The following is a 24248-nucleotide window of genomic DNA, read 5'->3' on the forward strand; positions in this document are numbered from 1 at the left end:
CCAGTCATAGATTTCCTTGCCTCAACCTATAAGACTTCCTAATCTCAATCCAGATAATTACAACAAGAAGTTGTTTTGTAAAAGAAAGTGTTTACACAAACTCTAGGTGTAGTAAACAAGTACGAAGCACAATACACTTAAAGTGTATCTTCTGTGAATTTCTCTAACCGTTTCTAGATAAGGTATATACTATAAATAAGTTTGTATTTAATTAATTAATTAAGTATATACAAAAATGCTTAACTAGTGCCCTGGAGCACTAGTTAACATTTCCCTTTCTTTTTTACCGAACAGAGTTGTGGATAATTTCAACGACAACAGTAGAATCACTCTCTCTTTATCAGGAGTAAAGATAGATAGACACCCTTAATAATGTATACCCTTTTGTATCACTCTGAAAAATTTCAATTAACCAAATTTATGGTCTGTGTGACCACATTTTTCAGTTGCGTGACCACTATTTTGCCACTTAGTTAACCAAATAAGTAGTGGTCACGCAACTAAATAAATGTGGTCACACACCATATATTTAGTTAACTTAAATTTTCCAGGGTGGTACAAAGGGGTGTACACAACATTAGAATTGTCTATCTATCATTGCTCCTTTATAAGTAACAGTGAAAGCACAAGGCTAACAACCGACATTAACAATTTTCACTTTCTAAAGGCCTGTTCTCTTTCTCACTCTTGCTAGTTTGTGAATGAAAGTGATGAAGATGAAGCATGTGTATGTGTTAGCCATGGTGATACTGGTAGCAACAGTTGCAGCAACAAATAAATGCAGTCACACTTGTGGAGGTAAAGAAATTCCATATCCATTTGGTATAGACGACAACAACCCTTCATCAGATTGTTTCGAGGGTGGTAGATTCCTTCCACTCATTTGCAATGAATCCAAAATATACTTGGGTAACATGGAAGTGTTAAACATAAACATCTTCAAAGCTGAAATCGACGTGTTATTTCACGTCTCTAAGTATTGTGGCGATGATAATACTACAGAAAATACTATAGCCAGGCTTACCGATGGTTCATATACCATTTCAAGCAAAGAAAACAAGTTTGTAACTGTTGGTTCTAACAGTTACGGTTATTTTAATAGTTACGATGGTGAAAACAAGTATTCAACTGGGTGCTTAACAAGCTTTTTTGGTTATCAAAGATCGATTGATAATGGAACATGTTCGGGCATAGGGTGTTGCCAAGTTGATATTCCTCCTAGAATGTGGAATATAAGTATAGAAGCTTCGTATTTCAACCAAAATTCATCACAATCTTGTAGCTATGCATTTGTTGTTAAGAATGGTAGCTATACTTTCTCTTCAGCTCATTCAAAAAAAGGTATACCTTTCAAGAGATTACCTGTGGTTCTTGACTGGACCATTGGTGACTTTAATGAAAGCTGCAATACAGTTTCTTCCAAGAATAATGGATGCAAGAACAATAGCTTTTGTGATGACAAGGACACAGAGTTTGGTTACCGATGCAGTTGCAATCCAGGTTTTGAAGGAAATCCTTATCATCCCCATGGCTGCACAGGTCAATTTTCTTATTCAAATGTTGGCAATTTACGTTTTTTTTTTATTTTTTCTTAAAACTTTGTATCGAATTACGTACTAATTCGAAGGTCCAATTTCACTGCCCGTGTGCAATGGCCCTGTTTAAAACTATTTGTATGGATAAACCTACAAAATTGGCATCGAGGGATCGAACCTGAGACTTTAAAAAAACACACTCTATGATCTCTAGTCAAATATCAAACCAATCCAAATGAGTTTATAGTACAATATTGTTGATCTTTACTAGGTTTTAATTAAGGTTCTAAAAACCAGACCCGTCCTTGATCAGGTCATTCCAAGATTCAATAATCTAATGATGGCTAAATTTTGAAATTTTATAGTGGTGAATAAAACATACTTAACATTTTTTTATAAAGTAATGATATTATTTATTACTACAAGTCTACAAGGGTATAAATGAAATTTTGCCTTTAATATATTTGAAATTTAATCCACATTTCTTATAAAAATAATTTGATAACTATTTACAACGAAGAATATCTAAATCAAAAGACTATAGTGAGTGAAAGAGAAAAAGTTAAAATTTTATGTTCGAGTTTGATTATGTGCTGGCTTCATTTTGTCAAAACAAGAAGTTAGCAAGATGTTGTACCAAATGTCCTAGACATGTAAGTACAACATTTTAGCTTAAGGTAAAGTGCTTTGTTTCGCATTCTTGGAAGATTGGATTTCGCGTGAGTTTTTAGAAGATTTTATTCATGTGGCTTGTGCTCCAAGAAGCATGTGTTTCTAGAAGCTTGTTCATTTCATGCCGTGTTTTTGAAGTAAATGTCATAAACATATTTGGTAATAATATATTTTGATCCTAGAATATTACGACTGAATATACGTTCTGGTCAGCCGATTTGTCTAGCCTGATTGAAAAAAAAGTCCATGCATTCTCCAGCAATATAAGGAATACTCAAACCCTTATGAATATTATTGAAGCCGTCATTTTGAAGAAAGAGTCTTTAGGGTTTCGTGTCTTGTGCTTTGTTAATTATACACCTCTCTATGTGTCCTCTTGATGTATAGAGTTGGTTTGTTTAGTTGAGTTGTAAATTGTCATTTGTATACCACTCTAGTGCATCTTGCAAGAGTTGGTTTATTTATTGGAGTTGTTCTCCTATTTGATTGTAATCGTGATTGAGTTAATCACTAAGTTTGTATTTGAGAAAAAGTGAGAGGGGAGCTTAGATAGAAATTCACGGGTAGTGTTAGGTGAAAAAGACAGTGAACAAGGTTTAAACTAATACTATTGAAAGTAAATTTTCTTTCTTGCCATGGATGCATGTGCACCAAACTGGATTACCAAACCTGTATTTCTTTATCGCACTTTATTTTAATTCAGTTTATTGTTTATTATGCTACGTTGTCATACATGTTGTCTAGAACATCACTCTTGTCGAACCTGTTGTCCAGAAAATCAGGTACGACATCGAGTGCCAGAATTTCATTCTATTTACTGATTAGTATTATTATTGCTTTAAAATATGGTTACTTATCATAATCATATGTATCGAGATACAGACATCAATGAATGTACGCCAACAAAACATAATGAATGTCATGCCATAGCAAAATGTAAGAACACTGGTGGGAGTTACAAATGTGTGTGTCCAAAGAGATATTTCGGAGATGGAACAAAGGAAGGAGGGTGTCATCTACATGCTGGCTATCATGTACTACCTATTGTCCTTGGTAAGCAACTGAGCTGTTTTTTTTTTTTTTAAATATATTTTTTGTCCCTATAAAATATATCAACTTTTCATTTTAGTCACTCTAAAAATCTCTTCAATTTTTAATCCAAAAGTTTTTTATCTTTGTTTTTTGTCCCTCTCTTGAAGTAAACTCATATGTAGAGTTCATATTTTTGAATAAAATCTTGCATAAAAGTTTATAATATTATAAGAATCACTTTAAAATAAATTAGAATTTTTTTAATGTAACATGAATTAAATATGATTTTTTATATTTTTAAGGGTTAAAAATTCATAGTTAATTCATATTTTGTTGAAAAATTCTAATTATTTTGGGAGGGATTTTTACAATATTCTACATAATTTTGTTAAACAAAATAAAAAAGCTACCCATTAATTGACTTAAAAATAGGGATCAAAAGTGGTGATTGAAATTTTCATAGAGACTAAAACTTAAAGAAATTTTTTAGAGGGAATAAAATGAAAAAGTTGATATATTTAAAGGATCAAATCTAGGAGTGTTCATTCGTTAAGTATATCTATGCTACTGATGTTAGTCTGGGGAACAATCCAAAAATTGGGTTCAATATATTTTGAATACAGGAGCAGTACTATTTGTGGGGATAGTTTTCTTCATAATATACCAAAAAAGGAAATTTACCAAATTGAAAGAGAAGTTCTTTAGGCAGAATGGAGGTTCTATGTTGGAACAAAAACTTCTTCAAAGAAAAGACTCGTCTCAAATAGCTCACATTTTCAAAGAAAATGAACTAAGGAAAGCCACTAACAACTTTGATGAGAGCTTAATCATAGGTAAAGGAGGTTTTGGTACAGTTTTCAAAGGGGAACTAAATGATAATAGAATTGTTGCTATCAAAAAGTCCAAAACAATAGATGAAAGCCAAATTGAACAATTCATTAATGAGGTGGATGTTGTCTCTCAAATAAATCATAGGAATGTGGTCAAACTCTTAGGGTGTTGTCTAGAAACAGAAGTTCCTTTGTTGGTTTATGAGTTTGTTAGCAATGGTACTCTTTCTGAATTTATACGTACACAAGGTAAGACGAACGATCTAACTTGGAAAACTCGTCTTAAGATAGCTGCAGAAGTAGCTGGAGCTCTGTCATATTTGCATTCAGCTGCCTCAATACCAATTATCCATAGAGATGTCAAGAGTGCTAACATTCTCTTAGATGGAACCAACACTGCCAAAGTATCAGATTTTGGAGCTTCGAGATTGGTTCCACTTGATCAAACTGAAGTAGCCACAATGGTGCAAGGAACTATTGGCTACTTAGATCCAGAGTATATTCTGACAAGCCAATTGACTGAAAAAAGTGATGTCTATAGCTTTGGAGTAGTTCTTGTGGAGCTGCTAACGGGGGAGAAACCTTTTTGTTTTGGTAGGCCGGAAGAGAGAAGAAGTCTTGCTATGCACTTTTTATCTTGCTTGAAAAAGGATAATGTGTTTGAAGTAATTCAAGATGGTATGTGGAATGAAGAAAACAAACAAGAGATCAAGGAGGTAGCTGTTCTTGCGGCGAACTGCTTGAGACTTATAGGGGAGGAAAGACCAAGCATGAAGGAAGTGGCTATGGAATTGGAGGGAATGAGGTTAATGGATAAGGATAAGCACTCTTGGATCAATGCAGACCTTAATGTAGAGGAGAGTCACTACTTGCTTCATGAATCATCATCTAGCATTTATGCACTTGGTGATGATAGAATATAATATATGTCATAATTAGTTATAATGATTTTCCTGTAATTATGATGTATCATCATTAAATAGTTGACCTGCACATGTGTGTGTGTGTGTGTGTGTGTGTGTGTACATATATTCTATTCACGTAATGAAAAGGGAAACGTTCCATTATCTTACAGTTGATGCAGCAGTCATGGAGATATTGGGTATATGACAGCTTGAAAGATCATGTGTTGATTGCCTTTGATGATGGAAGATGATTGGGATGTGACAAAATGCACTTCCATTTCTTTATTTTATTAGTTTCACATGCATATTTTATTTTGCATAAATAATCCAATTAATTTTGTAATTGTAATGTAACTTGGTTATAGAAGTAATGTGTTGTAAGGAATTGTTTCATACTTCTGTTGTAAGGAATGGTTGTTTTGAAGCACATCGATTTGAAGGACCTTTTAGACCAAGATAACTGACAGGTTTTCCGTTGATTGAACCCTGGAGCTCTTGCATATAATTTTTTCGGTCTCTCAGCCAACCATTGGACCACTCCTTCAGGGACAGGTTTCCGGTGCAATTGCTCAAATCGGTGAGTCCGACTTTGATTGGACAGATTAAGAAGAGATTTGAAGTCACAGATGTAAGAGCAAAGGTGGGGGGTTGTAATGGAGGAGAACATGTTAGCAACACTGACCTAGTTGAAGACATGATCCACCAAGAGCCCCAACTACCTACCTACAAGATTATGCATATCATAGAATCAACACATAATGTAATGCAATTGTTCTATATACTCTATTTGAATACTCTCATTGGTCTATTAGAAATTATTACATTGGTGCACCAAAAGTTAATTGTTCTTGGACTTAATATTTGCAAAGGATCATGTGAATCATTCATAAGATTGCATATGTTGAAAGAGCTGTAATGGTAGGTGCACTATTATACATTAAGAAATTTTGAAAATATAGAAATCACCAACCAGCGTCAAACGATACTCACTTGCTTTCATAGTTGAACGCATCACTGATACAAAAGTTTCAAATCACCTTTTATGGACACAGCAGAACCTTGGTAATCAAATCATGGTGATAGAATAATCAAGGAAGAGAAAACAAAATAAATAACATGAAAATCCTAAAAGAAGATGAAGAAAAAGTGGGGGGACAAGGACAATTTCTAGTTGCAGTTTTTGGAATATAACAGTGGATTAGCATAAAACAATTAAATATATAAATCTTATTTCAGGTTTCTATTAATTATAGTTTATCTCTCAAAAAAAAAAATTAATTATCGTTTATGATCAAAACAAGACAATCAAATAATTAAAGGGGATTCCCTCAGTATCAAGATCACCTAGGAGGAATATGAGAAGGATATTGATGATTGCAACTTGCAAGTGATTACTTCATGGACGTATGGTCATGAGTAAGGGAGATAAAGCCTACACGGCTAAGGATTTATTTTTGAAGCTTTTGAAATTATGGAAACTATCGGGGAATCGGAAACTGGTTTCATTAGGAAGAGGTTTCTTTGAGTTTGAATTCTCTTCTCTGGATGATATGAGAATGGCGTGGGCACATGGAACGATGAACTTAAGGCCGGGAGTCCTCCGTCTTTCTCAATGGACGAAGGACTTTAATATTTTCACGCAACATCAAACTCATGCCCAAGTTTGGATACGATTAATGGACTTCCCAAGAGAATATTGGAGGGAGAGAATTATGCGGGAGATAGCAGGTGCCATTGGTACTCCGTTGATTATTGACACAGCAACGCAGAATCGGCATTTTGGACATTACGCTAGGATCCTTATTGACATGAATTTATCCAAGAGAATTTTTTGATGAAGTTTTGGTGGAAAGGGAAGGATATGCCTTCAACGTGGAAGGATATGAACGCTTACCATTATTTTGTTCTCACTGTCATTTCATTGGACATAATTTGTCGAGCTGTAAGTGGCTTCATCCGTCAAAGGATACAGAAAAATTTGACGTTGGAAAAAAGCCTGAATCGGTTACTAAAAAAGGCAGAAAACAGTGGTTGGCAAATGATATTGGTGTTGCAACCTCTTCTGAGCCTGTGGAGTCTCAAATTGATATTTTAGCGCAGCAGCACCCAGCTTGTCATGCTATTGTGGCACACACAACATAAAATATTCCGGCTGGTCGCAATATTGATGCTCATGATGATTCGCAAAAGGAATTTATTCCGGCTGAACAGTCCCAAGAAGTGGAGACAGAACCTGATAAGTGATGACATTCTGTCATTACGTAATATTAGGGACTTATTGTGACATTTTGATAGAGTTCTTATGCAATTTCTACTGTTCTGGAGTGCAAAAAGCTTAAATGTTGAAGTCTGTTCGAAGGAAATCGCGCCACGCCAATTTCAAGCCGTGCTGCGATTTTTGAAGCAAAATTACATCCTCCCTGTTTGAGGGAAATCGCGGCACGCCTATATACATGGCGCGGCGCGATTTTGACGGGTCAGGCCCATGACTTCTATAAATACTGCACTCAATCTGAAGAACAAGGGTTACGATTTTGGAGAGCAAAGTGCGATTTTGAGACATCAGAGACGGCTAGAAGGGCGATTTCTTCATCCTTTTACCAATTCATGTATGTTTTAATTATTTCATTGATTATGCTATTTGTAAACTCGATTATGAGTAGCTAAATCTCTCAGAGATTAGGTCAGAGATGAATCTATGTAACCCTAATTGATACATGTTGCTGTGAAACTCTATTACTTATTAATGATATTCTAGTTTTCATTCAATTCAATTGTTCTTAATGCTTTTTATATCCTGATCAAATATAAACATGATTTTGTGAGAACGAATGACTACTGACCATAGCTTTCGACTTAGACCTAATTGAATTGTTCTAATAAACATGGTTAGTCTAGGAATGGATAATCGTTTGTTAGTGATATTAGGTTAACGTGCTAAAACCTTTGATGATTATTAGACCACCTAAGGAATTAGGGGCTGTAGTTTAAAAAGAGGGTCCTAACTCAAGGGATTGATTAGGGCTAATTTGTTAACTATCGTGAAATTAGAGAATCATTAGTAATAATAGGTGCAGTAACCAATTAGGGGAAACATAGAGGATTCGACAGACCTGATCTCATCTCTCTCCATATTTTCTTAATCAAACCTATTTCTTTTATTTGATTTCTTAAAATCAAACCAAATCTACTGCCTAGTGGCAAACTAAAATAAACCTTTATACATCCTATTTTTATAACGCAATTGAATTATTGAAGTTAAAAACAGTCCTCGTGGGATCGATATTTTTACTACTTCGATAGTATTTGGTGCACTTGCCAGAGATCTATCAAGTTTTTGGCGCCGTTGCCGGGGACTGTTGAATTATTTCAACAAGGCAATTACGTTATAATTTAGGGTTTTTGCAATTTAATTTTTCTGTTTTTAATTTTTTATTTTTCTGTTTTCATATTCACTTGATTACTTTGCGTTGTGCAGTGCTACTAAGGTATTTTGTTGTTTATGCGAGGTAAACAGAGCTCGGACGACTTAGAGTACGATCCGGAAATTGAAAGAACTGCTAGAGCACTTCGGAAAGCTGTCCGATCGCAAAGGTTAGCTCAATCCGTTCCACCGGGTGTTCGAGAACAAGTACCGGAGCAACTCTCAAGTGAATCTGAAACAATCTCTTCTCCTAAATCTGCAACTATGGAAGGAGAAGGAGTTGTACCACCGAGACCTAAGCTAGGAGACTACGGGTTAGCCACTCATCGCGGTCAACTGACACACACTTTTCAACCAGCTAACCCTGTAGCTTTCGACATCAAGACAACTGTCCTCAACGGTTTGAGGGACAAGCAATTCGATGGGACTGAAGCTATGAGTCCTCATGAACACTTGAGCCGTTTTGCTGAAACCTGCGAGTTTTGTGTGCAACCAGCCACCGTGACTGAAGCACAAAAGAAGCTAAGGCTATTTCCTTTCACCTTGACGGGAAGAGCAAAAGATTGGTTGCTAACAATTCCAAACGGGACTGTCCAAACATGGGAAGAGTTAGAGCTGAAGTTCTTGGAGAAATACTTCCCTATGTCTAAGTATTGGGACAAGAAGATGGAGATCTCTAACTTCAAGCAAGGAGAAGGTGAATCATTGTATGATGCTTGGGAGCGATTCAATTTGCTTCTCAAGAGATGCCCTAATCATGAGTTCACCGAGAAGCAATACCTCCAAATCTTCACTGAGGGGGTAACACCAAACACTCGAATGTTCTTAGATGCTTCCGCGGGAGGTAGTCTCAAGAGCAAAACTGATCATGAAGTCCAAGCTTTGATAGAAAACATGGCTGGAAATGAGTATCGTGCTGAAGCTAAGAAGAAAGAAAGAGGAGTGTTTGGAGTAAGTGAACAAACTGCTATCCTTGCGAACCAAGCAGCTATGAACAAACAAATCGAAGCTCTAACTAAGGAGTTTCAAGGCTTCACTTTGGCCCATAAACAACAACAAGTAGCTGCAATCAAGTGTGACTTATGTGGTGAAGAACATCCCAACGGTGAATGTGTTCCAGAAGGGTCAAATGAAGAAGCTAACTTCATGGGAGGTTATCAAAGGCAGAATCAATACTACAATTCAGGCATCAACAAGCATCCCAATCTAAGCTACTCAAATAACAATGCTTTGAACTCTCAGATGCTCACTCCTCCTCAACAACAACAAAGGAAGCCATCAGCTCTTGAGGAAACTATGATGAACTTCATGAAGATGACTCAAGGCAACTTTGAAGAGATGAAGAAGAGTCAAGAAGCTGAAAGAAAGAACAATGAAGCTTCTAGGAAGCTGCTTGAAACTCAACTGGGGCAATTAGCTAAGCAATTGGCTGAACAAAGTAAAGGCGGATTCTCAGGTAACACTAAAGATAACCCTAAGAATGAGTCTTGTAATGCTATTGAATTGAGGAGCAAAAAGGTTTTGACACCTTTAGTTCCAAAAGCTCCAAAGAAGGTTGATGATGTAGTTGAGGTAGAGGAGGATGATGTAGTTGAAAAAAATGATGAGGGTGGAGTTGAAAAAGAAAATGATCATGGAGTAGTTGAAAACGAAAGGAAGAAAAAAATAGAGGGAGAAAAAAGTGAGAAGTTAATTGATGAAGATTCAATCTTGAGGAAGTCGAAGAGTCAAATTTTGAAAGATGGAGACAAACCACAGGTTATTCCATCATATGTGAAGCTTCCATACCCTCACCTTTCAAAGAAGAAAGAAAAGGATGAAGGCCAATTCAAGAAGTTCATGCAACTTTTCTCACAACTTCAGGTGAATATTCCTTTCGGCGAAGCTCTTGATCAAATGCCGTTATATGCTAAGTTCATGAAAGACTTGTTAACTAAACGAAGGAAGCCTAAGGATGATGAGAACATATCACTTTCTGAAAATTGTAGTGCTATTCTTCAAAAGAAGCTGCCACCTAAGTTGAAGGATCCTGGTGCTTTCACTATCCCTTGTTCCATCGGACCGGTAGACATTGGAAGAGCTTTATGTGACTTGGGAGCAAGTATAAATCTGATGCCTCTTTCAATGATGAAGAAGCTTAAGTGTGGGGAACCAAAACCAACAAGAATGACCATTACTTTAGCTGATCGGTCAATCTCTTATCCTTTCGGTGTGCTTGAAGATGTGCTAGTCAAGGTTAATGACTTGGTGTTCCCGGCAGATTTTGTGATCTTAGATATGGCTGAAGATGAGGATATGCCACTCATTCTAGGAAGACCTTTCCTTGCAACTGGCCGTGCTCTGATTGACATTGAGAAAGGAGAGCTAATGTTGAGATTCCATAAGGAGCAAGTAGTGTTTAATATATTTGAGGCCATGAAGCACAAAGATGAAAATCCCAAGTGTTACCGGATTGACATTGTTGAAGAAATAGTTAAAGATGACTCTTGTGAACATCAACCAACACACCCTCTTGAACGTGTAATTGTGAATTCTATAGAAAAAGGTGAAGATGATGAAGATCTTGAAGTAAGTGATTGTGTGAAGCAACTAGCAGCAAGCAAGCAAGAGTTGGGTCCGGTAAAAACAGAAGAATTAATGGGTAAGCACTCTATAAATGCCCCTATTTTGAGTGGAGAAGGAGAGAAAAATCCAGAATTAAAAGAACTCCCTTCTCACTTGAAATATGTTTTTCTCACTAAGGATGCCTCTAAACCAGTAATCATCAGCAATACCTTGACACCTTTGGAAGAAGAAAAATTGATGAGGGTGTTAAGAGACAATCAAGGAGCTTTGGGGTGGAACATTTCTGATTTAAAGGGTATTAGTCCAGCTTATTGCATGCATAAAATACACATGGAGGCTGAATACAAACCGGTGGTTCAACCTCAAAGGAGACTTAACCCAACAATGAAGGAAGTGGTAAAGAAAGAGGTGCTGAAGTTACTAGATGCAGGTATGATCTACCCTATCTCAGATAGCTCATGGGTAAGTCCAGTTCATGTGGTACCCAAGAAAGGAGGAATGACGGTGGTAGCAAATGAAAAAAATGAATTGATACCTACCCGCACCGTCACTGGTTGGAGAATGTGTATAGACTACCGGAGGTTGAATACCGCAACAAGAAAGGACCACTTTCCATTACCATTCATGGATCAAATGATTGAGAGACTGGCTGGCCAAGCCTTTTATTGCTTCTTGGATGGGTATTCAGGGTATAATCAAATTGCAGTGGCTCCGGAAGATCAAGAAAAGACTGCCTTCACTTGTCCATTCGGTGTGTTTGCTTATCGAAGGATGCCCTTTGGGCTGTGTAATGCGCCGGCAACCTTTCAAAGGTGCATGCTTTCCATCTTCTCTGATATGATAGAGAAGAACATTGAGGTATTTATGGACGACTTTTCTGTTTTTGGTAAGTCTTTTGATCAATGCTTGTTCCATTTAAATGCTGTACTTAAAAGATGCACCGAAACTAACCTTGTTTTGAATTGGGAAAAATGTCATTTTATGGTAACCGAAGGTATAGTTTTGGGGCATAAGATAAGTGCTAAAGGCATTGAAGTGGACCAAGCTAAGATAGAGGTTATAGAGAAACTTCCTCCACCAATCAATGTTAAAGGAGTGAGGAGTTTCTTGGGGCATGCCGGTTTCTAGCGGCGGTTCATAAAAGACTTTTCTAAAATTTTCAAACCCCTCTGTAACCTCTTGGTCAAAGAAAACGAGTTTAATTTTGATTCTGAATGTCTAAATGCTTTTTCTTTGATTAAAAACAAGTTGGTAACTGCACCAATAATCATTGCACCCGATTGGGATTTACCTTTTGAACTATTGTGTGATGCAAGTGATTATGCTGTTGGTGCAGTCCTAGGCCAACGCAAGAACAAATTTTTTCATGCAATTTACTATGCAAGCAAGGTTTTAAATGAAAATCAAGTTAACTATTCCACAACTGAAAAGGAATTGCTTGCGGTAATCTTTGCATTGGAAAAATTTCGTTCTTATCTAATAGGCTCCAAAGTCATTGTTTTTACAGATCATGCAGCTCTCAAATATCTCTTAACAAAAGGGGATTCAAAGCCTCGACTGTTGAGGTGGATCCTATTATTGCAAGAATTTGATCTTGAAATTCGTGACAAGAAGGGAGTCGAGAACGTGGTAGCTGACCACCTCTCAAGGCTGGAGAATGACGAGGTAACAAAGAAGGAGAAGGCCATCAAGGCCGAGTTCCCCGATGAACAGCTGTTTGCTATTGGAGAAAGACCTTGGTTTGCTGACATGGCAAACTTTAAGGCCGGCAACATAGTTCCTGATGATCTGACCTACCCTCAGAGGAAAAAGTTCTTCAAAGATGCAAACCACTACTTGTGGGATGACCCTTATCTGTTTAAGGTAGGTACTGACGGTTTGATTAGACGTTGTGTTGCAGGTGAGGAAGCACATAGTATCATGTGGCACTGCCATAGCTCAGCTTATGGAGGCCACCACAGTGGAGAAAGAACAGCTGCAAAAATTTTGCAAAGTGGATTCTGGTGGCCCACCCTTTTCAAAGATTGCCACGACTTCGTCACAAGATGTGACAAATGCCAAAGGACAGGTAACATATCAAAGAGGAATGAAATGCCCCTAAAAGGAATCATTGAAGTTGAACCATTTGATTGTTGGGGTATTGATTTTATGGGACCATTCCCTTCCTCTTACTCTTATCTCCATATTCTAGTCTGTGTTGATTATGTCACAAAGTGGGTTGAAGCGATACCATGTGTTGCTAATGATGCCAAAACGGTTGTCAACTTCCTTCAAAAGAATATTTTCACTAGGTTTGGAACCCCTAGAGTATTGATCAGTGATGGGGGGAAGCATTTTTGCAATAATTTTCTTGAAAATGTGCTCAAAAAGTATAACATTAAGCACAAAGTTGCAACTCCCTATCACCCACAAACTAGTGGTCAAGCAGAGGTTTCAAACCGACAGCTAAAACAGATTCTGGAGAAGACAGTTGCGTCAAATAGGAAAGATTGGTCTAGGAAATTAGATGACGCACTGTGGGCATATAGGACAGCCTTTAAGACCCATCTTGGGTTCTCACCCTATCAGTTAGTATATGGGAAGGCATGTCATCTTCCAGTCGAGCTGGAACATAAAGCTTATTGGGCCATTAAGGCCTTGAATTTTGATCAAGTAGCCGCTGGTAAGAAAAGAATTTTGAAACTTAATGAACTTGAGGAGATGAGGCTTAGAGCGTATGAAAATGCACTCATCTATAAAGCCAGGACAAAAAGGTATCATGACAAAAACTTAGTGCCTAGGGATATTAACTGTGGACAACTAGTTTTGTTGTATAATTCTAGGTTGAAGCTGTTTCCTGGGAAGCTCAAGTCAAAATGGTCTGGACCATTCTTGGTCAAAAGTGTGTCACCATATGGAGCTGTTGAACTAGTGACACCTGAAGGAGATCGAAGTTTCAAAGTTAATGGACAAAGAGTTAAACCATACCTAGGTGGCGACCTACCTAAAGGAAGGGTGGCACTCATTCTGAAGGACCTCTGAGGATCCTTAGCAGTCAAGCTAGTGACGATAAAGAAGCGCTGGGTGGGAGGCAACCCACTAGATTTACTTTGTTTTTCAATACATTCAGTTTTTATTTTCTTTTTAATGTCGAAGTCCATTGAACTTATTTCCCTATTGTAATTGCTCCTGCACTTGTTTATTATTAATGAATTTGTTTTGTTTCATGTGACCTATTCCAGTTTAGTAACAGTTGTTTGATGAAACGGTATTCCAAAAGTTCTAAAGGAGGGGTGACTTGATTCAAAGGCGAAGTGTACGGCATTGCTAGGTAGTCACATACTCCCAGAAATCTCAGCCATAAGGTTCATTGCCAAATTTGTTTTTCAATTTACTTATATTTAGATTAGTTTTCCATGCAACTACATTTCTAGAACTTGCATTGTTTCTCTATTATTGATTGGTCTTTGTCAATTACACACTGAGGCAAAAGTGCTTGGTCCTGTGAGCCTTTTTGAAGCCTACCCTGATATTAATTGAATTTATCCTTTCTTAACCAATTGTGAGCCGGTAGGATTAGAACTTTTTGTTCGGTGACAAACTACATTACAAGCCTAGAGACTTTTAGGACTTGTCCCTTAATGAATTTCTGAGTTAAGGCATTGTAGAATGTTGCTAAAGATTAAGTTTGGGGTTGCTATTGGAATTTGCAACCAACTAAGTTTGGGGTGGGGGTACTAGAGAATAAGAGAACAAAAAATGAAAGAAATATGAGATTGTCATGCAAAATATACACATAAAAATGGTGTATCAAAAAAAAAAAGAAATTGAATGATGAAAAAGGGACAAAACATTGAAAATCCGAGTAACTTCAAACTCGAGTGTCCCTAAATGTTAAAAATATTCTCTAGTACCTTTGCATTGATTGTTATTCCACAAGGTGAATGATTGAAGGATTGAATTTTGTGCTTTAATTTCCGTAGGAATGCCTAACTCAAATTTTGTGTAGCCTACTTATCCAAATATATCCCACCTTTCACCTAAGCCCCGTTATAACCATAAAGACCTCAAAAGTGTGTAATGATATTGACTTTGATTGATGTTTAGAAACTTTTCAAGCGTATGGTAATATGTAGACCTGCATGTCGACTGGTAGAACCCTGTTTCAATTTGATGCGAGGAGTTGTGAATTGGTGGATGCGAACAAGTCAAACTAGCTCATCTTTAGCTAGAAGGAGAATGAACTTTTGGGTACTATCGTTTTGTCAGGTAACTGTTATTTTACTGTCGTTTGTCACTGTTGCAAGCAAATTCCTTGAGGACAAGGAATGGTTTAAGTTTGGGGTTGTGATGACATTCTGTCATTACGTAATATTAGGGACTTATTGTGACATTTTGATAGAGTTCTTATGCAATTTCTACTGTTCTGGAGTGCAAAAAGCTTAAATGTTGAAGTCTGTTCGAAGGAAATCGCGCCACGCCAATTTCAAGCCGTGCTGCGATTTTTGAAGCAAAATTACATCCTCCCTGTTTGAGGGAAATCGCGGCACGCCTATATACATGGCGCGGCGCGATTTTGACGGGTCAGGCCCATGACTTCTATAAATACTGCACTCAATCTGAAGAACAAGGGTTACGATTTTGGAGAGCAAAGTGCGATTTTGAGACATCAGAGACGGCTAGAAGGGCGATTTCTTCATCCTTTTACCAATTCATGTATGTTTTAATTATTTCATTGATTATGCTATTTGTAAACTCGATTATGAGTAGCTAAATCTCTCAGAGATTAGGTCAGAGATGAATCTATGTAACCCTAATTGATACATGTTGCTGTGAAACTCTATTACTTATTAATGATATTCTAGTTTTCATTCAATTCAATTGTTCTTAATGCTTTTTATATCCTGATCAAATATAAACATGATTTTGTGAGAACGAATGACTACTGACCATAGCTTTCGACTTAGACCTAATTGAATTGTTCTAATAAACATGGTTAGTCTAGGAATGGATAATCGTTTGTTAGTGATATTAGGTTAACGTGCTAAAACCTTTGATGATTATTAGACCACCTAAGGAATTAGGGGCTGTAGTTTAAAAAGAGGGTCCTAACTCAAGGGATTGATTAGGGCTAATTTGTTAACTATCGTGAAATTAGAGAATCATTAGTAATAATAGGTGCAGTAACCAATTAGGGGAAACATAGAGGATTCGACAGACCTGATCTCATCTCTCTCCATATTTTCTTAATCAAGCCTATTTCTTTTATTTGATTTCTTAAAATCAAACCAAATCTACTGTCTAGTGGCAAACTAAAATAAACCTTTATACATCCTATTTTTATAACGCAATTGAATTATTGAAGTTAAAAACAGTCCTCGTGGGATCGATATTTTTACTACTTCGATAGTATTTGGTGCACTTGCCAGAGATCTATCAATAAGCCTCATGCTCATGTTCAGTCACAAACCGCTCCTGCACAGCAGCCCCAGTCGAAATGGAAGTCCAGGTTATTGAGAAAACTCTTGTTGTTAATCAGGATCCTATGCACAGACATCATAATTTGGTGCAAGATAAAGATAATACTTCTTTCCATTTTGTTTTAGATAATGTCACAGATGAGATTGTTCGAACACAAAATGATTTGGATAATGTTCAAAACAGTCATATTTTGGAACAAATTCTGCCCACACCTTTGACAAATAAATCCATTGGTAGCACCCATTCGTCGCCCTCCGTTCCGGAAACACATGTGGTTGTTGGAAATAGTAGTGAATTTTGCCCCATTCTTCAAAAAGATTTGAATCTGGTGCGTCACATTTTGGTTTAGCAAAATGATGATGATAATGCGCCTTTCATTACATATTTGATCAAGAAACAAAAAAAGAAGCTTATCAGGTCCGCTTATAATACCCGGTCTAAGGATGATCCTCCATCTACTCCTCAATGAAGTTTTTTTACTAGAACATTCGAGGTATTGGTAATTTGGATTCCCGTATTGCCTTGAAAGAATTTTACTTTAATCATAGGCCTTTTTCGCGAAGGAAATTGTTGTGCATATAAGCTTGCGAATCATGGTCACAGCTTGGTGGAATTCTCTTCCTACGTTTATTAGAGCTGCTCTTTATAGAGACAGATATAGTCTTCCTAATTTCTGTTATCCTCAGGTCTCTTGCTTTATTTTTTGGCTTTTTATTTCCTTTTTTTTTTTTATGGTTTTGGTTTGGTCCCCCCTCTTGTACGGTTTTCCCTTTTTTAATAAATTTTGGGCGTGGTGGTAGAGGATGGGGATAGTCTTTGGGTGCCAACCTGGTTGGGGTGTCAAACTATCTCCTGATGCCTTCCTTCGCTTTTGATTTATAAAAAAAAAAAAAAATACATGAAAGAGGAGGATCAAATCAAACCAACCAACCATCTGAAAGTATTGATCTTCTACAAGAACCAGGAAGGGAAAGTATAGACCTTTACTTTTGAAACTGAAACTAACTGAAATTACTTCTCAATACACACATTCACATATAACTTATGCAAAGGATTTTGAAGTCAAAGGAAAGTGTACTGCACTGAAAGAGTAACAATATCTTCAAAAAAAATTAGATATTATACTCACATAGTATCATTAGTCTATCTAATAAATCTGTGTAAACCTGGACAGCACATGTTCGAAAAGCATATTATTGAACACATCAAGCACACGAAAAAAGTTTATAACAAAGATAACAACCAACTACAAGTCACTTATGAAGCACATACACAATCACAACACTGACAGATGGGATACTGATAACAATTTGAGAAAATGACATAATTGAATGCTTGGACAATGGATATACCTTCAATCAAAGGTGTCGGTGCTACATAGCAAGTCACAACAGAACAACCTGTCATATGAAACTACTACTATTTTAAGATTTTAAAATCTATAACACTGAAATAGGAATGATCAATTTCCCTAAAAAAAATAGGGATGGTCAATATCAATAAGCTAATTAATAGCAATATAAAACTGAATCATCTACTTCAATGTAATAATGCAGAGAGAATGTGTAGGTAACCCTAACCTAATTCAGTGGAGTGTTACGCAAGTTATGCATGGAGAGACATGAAGGAGGAAATGTTCAAGTGAGAAGAAAGTGATGAATGTTCGTACTTTTTAGGTTTAATTACAATTTTAACCCTCTTGATTTTCAAATTCTGCAAGTATATCCCCTTAATGGCGGTTTTAACCCTCTTGCAGAAAGATATAAACTTAGTTTGCGTACTTTAACATATTCTCCAATATAGATTTATAATTCTTCACTCCGGCTCATAATAATTATCACATTTACACTTTTTCTCTCTACCTCAAAATAATTGTTACTCTAAAATATATGCAACATTTTAGTAAATGATACTAATTTTACCATTCAAATCAACCAAACTAATCATATTCTTAAGAACCACAAACAATGAAAATGTGACAATAAAATTGGAGAAATGATATGTGTAACAACTTTTTCTCTCATACTCACATTATGTTTTTACTCTATCTCTTTATGATTTTCGTGTCAATACATATTTTTCTTTGTAAATCTATGGTTGTCACATAAGTTGTTATAAAAACGGTTGTTTAAATCACATACCTCTTAAATTGAGGGCGATTATATTTATACACCTTACTTTTCATACACTCATTCAATGCCTTATTTTCTCTTTGTCTCCCTTTCTATCACATCACGCATATACGACATATTTCATTTTACTCTCTTTCTCTCTTTAGTGGTAGAATAGGTTTTGATTGTCCAACAATTCCTTTAACATTGAGGGTATTAAACAATGATAAATACTTCGTACTTATAATGTAACATAGTTTTAAAAAAAATTGTCAAAAAAGAAACAACCCTTATACAAGGACCGTGGCATACACCTCATTGATCCCCACACACAGATGTGACATGTGGAAAAAACGGTGAAACTCATCCAAAAAAATATAACAAATTTCTCTCTTTCTCTCTCATTTGCCTTGCCTCTTTCTCATCGTTCATTCTTCTCCACTGGCGACAGTGACCAAACAGCTTAACCTTCACCCTCACAGTTGGCATCTCTCCCATCCCTGTTCTCTCTCATCCTCCCCACCCATATCTACGACTCTCATTGTTTTGATCTTGTTGTCATGAGCACTCTCTCTTATCTCTGACTTTTAGATCTGTGACGGCGTTCGACGGTGGTGGTGGTGGTGGTGGATGGAGGGGCGTGTGGTGAGTCTGAGGCGATGGGGAGACCTGGGGGTGAGGTCGGAGTTCGACGGTGGTGGTTATGAGATCTGAAGGAGAGGATGGTGGTGGTGGCGGCGACAGCGGGTCGTGGAGAAAGAGAAGTGAATCTGAGAGAGAGAGAGAGAGAGAGAGAGAGAGGGGGGGGAGAAAGATGGTGGACATAGGTGAGGGAGACTGAACGAGAGGGAGAAAGAGGGGAAGAAGACGACGGTGGGGGCGGATGACGATGGTGCGCGGGGAGGGTGTGAGAGAGAGAGAGAGAGAGAGAGAGAGAGAGAGAGAGAGAGAGATCTATCCATAGAGATGAGGGGATGGTGGTGTGATGTGAATATACTAAAAATACCTACCACATGGGGTGTATGTTGGGGGAATGAAAAAAAGGGTGTCTATGGATAATTTGTTCAAAAAAAATTGTTATTAAAAATAAAAAAAATATTGCAAACAGTGCCAAATTTATTTTGTTGGTTTTTGGAGAATTTCAAAAGTGGAAATAGATATCTTTGGAGAGTGATATTTTTTTCCCTCACTTTAAAGAGTTTTATTAACTAGCCATGAGAGAGAGAGAGAGAGAGAGAGAGAGAGATCTATCCATAGAGATGAGGGGATGGTGGTGTGATGTGAATATACTAAAAAAACCTACCACATGGGGTGTATGTTGGGGGAATAAAAAAAAAGGGTGTCTATGGATAATTTGTTAAAAAAAAATTGTTATTAAAAATAAAAAAATATTGCAAACAGTGCCAAATTTATTTCATTGGTTTTTGGAGAATTCCAAAAGTGGAAATAGATATTTTTGGAGAGTGGTATTTTTTTCCCTTTACTTTAAAGAGTTTTTATTAACTAGCCATTTTTTATGAATTTATTAACTAGCTTTTACCATATATGTTTTCTACAAATTAGATTTCATGTAATTGGTGGTAGAAAGTTTGGTGGTGGCCTGTGACCAATGATCATTTCATATATAGCTTGGTGTTCTCGTTGAGGTGTGCAAGGAGTCGCTTTCATTAAAAATATTCCATCTTTAAATACGGCATAAACCTCTATATGTGTTGAGTCGGGAGCACAAAGGTTTGATGTTGGTTTGGCATATAGTTCTTTGGGTTATTTGGAAGACTAAAATTATTTTTTTTTTTTTTTAGAAAAAATATTCGGTCGTCGAGGGGGTAGACTATATACAACATGTCTCTTGACATTGGTTATTGGCAAAGAAAAAAAGGGCACCATGCTTATTATATGAGTGATTGGTGCATCCTAAAGATTGTATATTGAAAAGTTAATTTGTGGGGTTAGGAAGTGTCTGCCCTTTACTTTTTCTTTGTTTTTAGGGTCACATACCCCTTGTACTTTGTACCCGGAGGCGGTCGGAGTACTCTCTGTACTTTGTCTTTCTTTTTGTTAATTAATCAATATATTTCATTTGCCGTTCAAAAAAAATTAAATTAAAAGGTATTTATAAAGCAGCCAAAGAAAAATTTACAGGGGAAAACCGGAAATGACATATATTTTAGGGGGTAAAGACCTATTAACCCTAAAATATAAATTAAAAGGTATTTATAAAGCAGCCAAAGAGACCTTTGATATATTGTGGAGTTTAGTGGGATCCATTTTAGAGTTTTTGATGAGTAGCATGAATATTTAAAAATATAGTTGAATGGTTTAAATATTTTGAAAGTGTGAAATAATATAAAAAATTATGTGGGGTCCATTTAAACTATCAAGATGAGTATCATGGATGTGTATGCTCTTATGAGTAGTTATAATTAGAAGTGAAAAAAAATTATTTCGTCAACCCTTTTGGTAAACAATATTTAGTTAATTTAATTTTTTAAATGATAGAAAATAATTTAAAAGAAAAACTCATTTAGCTATTGATTTAAATACCAAATATATATCTAGATGTCAAATTGCCGAATACATATGCCATAAAATTATCTATATATATTTATATAAATATAATTGTCAGTATTCCTTGTCCCGTGAACTTATCTCACTTGGTAAGGGATAATGTCATCCCACTCATTCACCTTTAAGGTGAATTTCTCTAACCGATAGGCTTTTGAAAAGAAAAAAAATGCAAGTCTTCCTAGCAACTTGCAACTCAATTTCACTTATTAAACTAGCAATTAGCTTAGAACTAAAAAATATTAGCAATTAGCAATACCGATTGACACAAAAGAAAAACTAATTAAATTTGAAGTGTTATTATAAATAAACAAGGCACCCTTATGCCACAAGACACTAAAAAGGCCTATCATTTTTCTACTACTAAATTTGTGATTCAGATCACGGCAATGCATCCATTGATAATTGTTTCATTAGCACTTTTGATAGAAACAGTTGCATATGATCAACCTCAACAAGTCTTACCTGGCTGCAGTTACACTTGTGGAGATGTAACAATTCCATATCCATTTGGCATAGGAAATTCAACAGCACAAAATCATACACCATGTTACATGGATTCAAAATTTGAACTCACTTGTGTAAACAACTCAAAATTAATCCGTGGTACGAATTTAGAAGTCCTAGATATAAATCCCCAAGGTCAAATGGAAATGAATTTTTTCGTCTCACATCTCTGTACGAATAGTAGTAGTAGTAGTAATAATACCGAAGAAGCGAATATAGCTTATCTCAGAGTTTCTCCTCACACAATTTCAAGTACGGAAAACAAATTCATAACAGTTGGTTGTGACAGTTACGGATATCTCAACAGTAATTTCACAGGTGCCACTTATTCAACAGGGTGCTTAACAAGATGTTATGATTATGATCCTAAAATAGTAATTGGGAATAACAATGGAAAATGCACAGGATTAGGGTGTTGCCAAGTGGATATTCCTTCTAGTATGAAAAATATCACCATTGAAGCATTTAAATTCCCAACTTCTACGCTATCTCAGGAAAATTGTAGCTATTCCTTTATTGCAAAACAAGGATCCTATAAATTTTCTGTAGACCATATAGATAATCTACCATATGAAACTTTCCCCGTAGTTCTTAATTGGGCTGTTGCAAATGAATCATGTCAAATAGCACAAACTACAGATAACTATGCCTGCAAGGAAAATAGTAAATGTGTCGATGACGAACCAGATTATGATGGTTACAGATGCAAGTGTTTAGAAGGTTTTGAAGGAAATCCGTACCTTCCTGGAGGCTGCACAGGTAACAAACAAAGCATAATATCGTACCACTGTTTTTGTTTTTGCAGTTTAATTAATTGATTGTGCTTCATATTTTCAATGTTTTATTGAACTTGGTTCCTCTTAATTGAGTCATTTTAAAAAGTGGTTGACTATACAAAGTTGACATAAGAGTGGTTGATTACATTTAATTTTTAGGCAGTCATTCATCAGGGTGCAAGCTAGATTTATTATCATACACACTAGATGTTGAATTTCATTTTTGTATCAAATCAATGTACGAATCACATGTATAGTAAGATACTAATGACAATGGTTTTATGGTTTTTCAGACATTGACGAATGTGCCACAAAAACTCATGTATGCAAAAATAAAGCAAATTGTATGAACACTTTGGGGAATCACACTTGTTTCTGTCCCAAGGGGCAAACCGGAGATGGAACAAAGGAAGGAGGATGCCAACCAGTTCATCTAAATGCAACTCAAATTGTCCTCGGTAAGCAACTAAGCATGCCTAATTGTATTTTAAGTTAATTTTTTTTTTATTATCAAATATTATGAGTGTTCATTAAGTATATATATGCTACTGATATTAGTCTGGGGAACAATCCAAAAATTGGGTTCAATATATTTTGAATACAGGAGCAGGAGCAGTACTATTTGTGGGGATAGTTTTCTTCATAATATACCAAAAAAGGAAATTTACCAAATTAAAAGAGAAGTTCTTTAAGCAGAATGGAGGTTCTATTTTGGAACAAAAACTTCTTCAAAGAAAAGACTCGTCTCAAATAGCTCACATTTTCAAAGAAAATGAACTAAAGAAAGCCACTAACAACTTTGATGAGAGCTTAATCATAGGTAGAGGAGGTTTTGGTACAGTTTTCAAAGGGGAACTTGATGATAATAGAATTGTTGCTATCAAAAAGTCCAAAACTATAGACGAAAGCCAAATTGAACAATTCATTAATGAGGTGGATGTTGTCTCTCAAATAAATCATAGGAATGTGGTCAAACTCTTAGGGTGTTGTCTAGAAACAGAAGTTCCTTTGTTGGTTTATGAGTTTGTTAGCAATGGTACTCTTTCTGAATTTATACACACACAAGGTGAGACGAACGATCTAACTTGGATAACTCGTCTTAGGATAGCTGCAGAGGTAGCTGGAGCTCTGTCATATCTGCATTCAGCTGCCTCAATACCAATTATCCATAGAGATGTCAAGAGTGCTAACATTCTCTTAGATGGAACCAACACTGCCAAAGTATCAGATTTTGGAGCTTCAAGATTGATTCCACTTGATCAAACTGAAGTAGCCACAATGGTGCAAGGAACTATTGGCTACTTAGATCCAGAGTATATGCTAACAAGCCAATTGACTGAAAAAAGTGACGTCTATAGCTTTGGAGTAGTTCTTGTGGAGTTGCTAACGGGGGAGAAACCTTTTTGTTTTGGTAGGTCGGAAGAGAGAAGAAGTCTTGCTATGCATTTTCTATCTTGCTTGAAAAATGATAATGTGTTTGAAGTTATTCAAGATGGTATGTGGAATGAAGAAAACAAACAAGAGATCAAGAAGGTAGCTGTTCTTGCGGCGAACTGCTTGAGACTTATAGGGGAGGAAAGACCAAGCATGAAGGAAGTGGCTATGGAATTGGAGGGAATGAGGTTAATGGATAAGCACTCTTGGAGACCTTAATGTAGAGGAGAGCCACTCTTGCTTCATGAATCATCTAGCATTTATGAACTTGGTGATGATAGAATAGAATATTTGTCATAATAAAGTATAATGATTTTTCTGTAATAATGTTGTATCATAATTAGATAGTTGACCTATATACATATATATTCTATTCAGATAATGAAAAGGCAAGCATTACATTGTCTTAGATGGTATCACCCTAATTGATCC

The 24248-nt window shown here is 36.3% G+C and overlaps 2 protein-coding genes, 1 non-coding gene and 1 pseudogene across 6 annotated transcripts; 3 read left to right on the forward strand and 1 right to left on the reverse strand.

The window, feature by feature from the left end:
• Positions 1-623: 623 nt before the first annotated feature.
• LOC146952633 (wall-associated receptor kinase 2-like) lies at positions 624-5399 on the forward strand. 3 transcript variants are annotated; one of them, XM_085703908.1, is made up of 3 exons: positions 624-1539; positions 3090-3260; positions 3863-5399. In XM_085703908.1, exons 1-3 carry the CDS (start codon positions 702-704, stop codon positions 4990-4992), a joined length of 2139 nt encoding a protein of 712 aa, XP_085560034.1. In that variant the 5' UTR covers positions 624-701; the 3' UTR covers positions 4993-5399. The 3 variants fall into 3 exon arrangements, with proteins under 3 accessions (XP_085560034.1, XP_085560035.1, XP_085560036.1); XM_085703909.1 differs by having other exon boundaries at positions 4361-5399; XM_085703910.1 differs by having other exon boundaries at positions 4367-5399.
• Positions 5400-6386: 987 nt separating this feature from the next.
• On the forward strand, positions 6387-7116 carry LOC146952634 (uncharacterized). Its single transcript, XM_085740073.1, has 2 exons — positions 6387-6711; positions 6815-7116. Exons 1-2 carry the CDS (start codon positions 6387-6389, stop codon positions 7114-7116), a joined length of 627 nt encoding a protein of 208 aa, XP_085596199.1.
• Positions 7117-9055: 1939 nt separating this feature from the next.
• On the reverse strand, positions 9056-9162 carry LOC146952635 (small nucleolar RNA R71). The gene has a single exon (XR_015025233.1). It is a non-coding gene; the product is annotated as a small nucleolar RNA R71 (small nucleolar RNA).
• A 12085-nt stretch (positions 9163-21247) lies between these two features.
• On the forward strand, positions 21248-24219 carry LOC146952636 (wall-associated receptor kinase 5-like; annotated as a pseudogene). The gene is made up of 3 exons (XR_015006986.1): positions 21248-22365; positions 22676-22840; positions 22987-24219. The product of XR_015006986.1 is annotated as a wall-associated receptor kinase 5-like (transcript).
• Positions 24220-24248: the final 29 nt, after the last annotated feature.

Source organism: Medicago sativa, chromosome 1 (assembly GCF_051527215.1).
Source record: "Medicago sativa cultivar Bolivia chromosome 1, Bolivia_mono, whole genome shotgun sequence".
In the NCBI taxonomy this organism is placed as follows: Eukaryota; Viridiplantae; Streptophyta; class Magnoliopsida; order Fabales; family Fabaceae; genus Medicago; species Medicago sativa.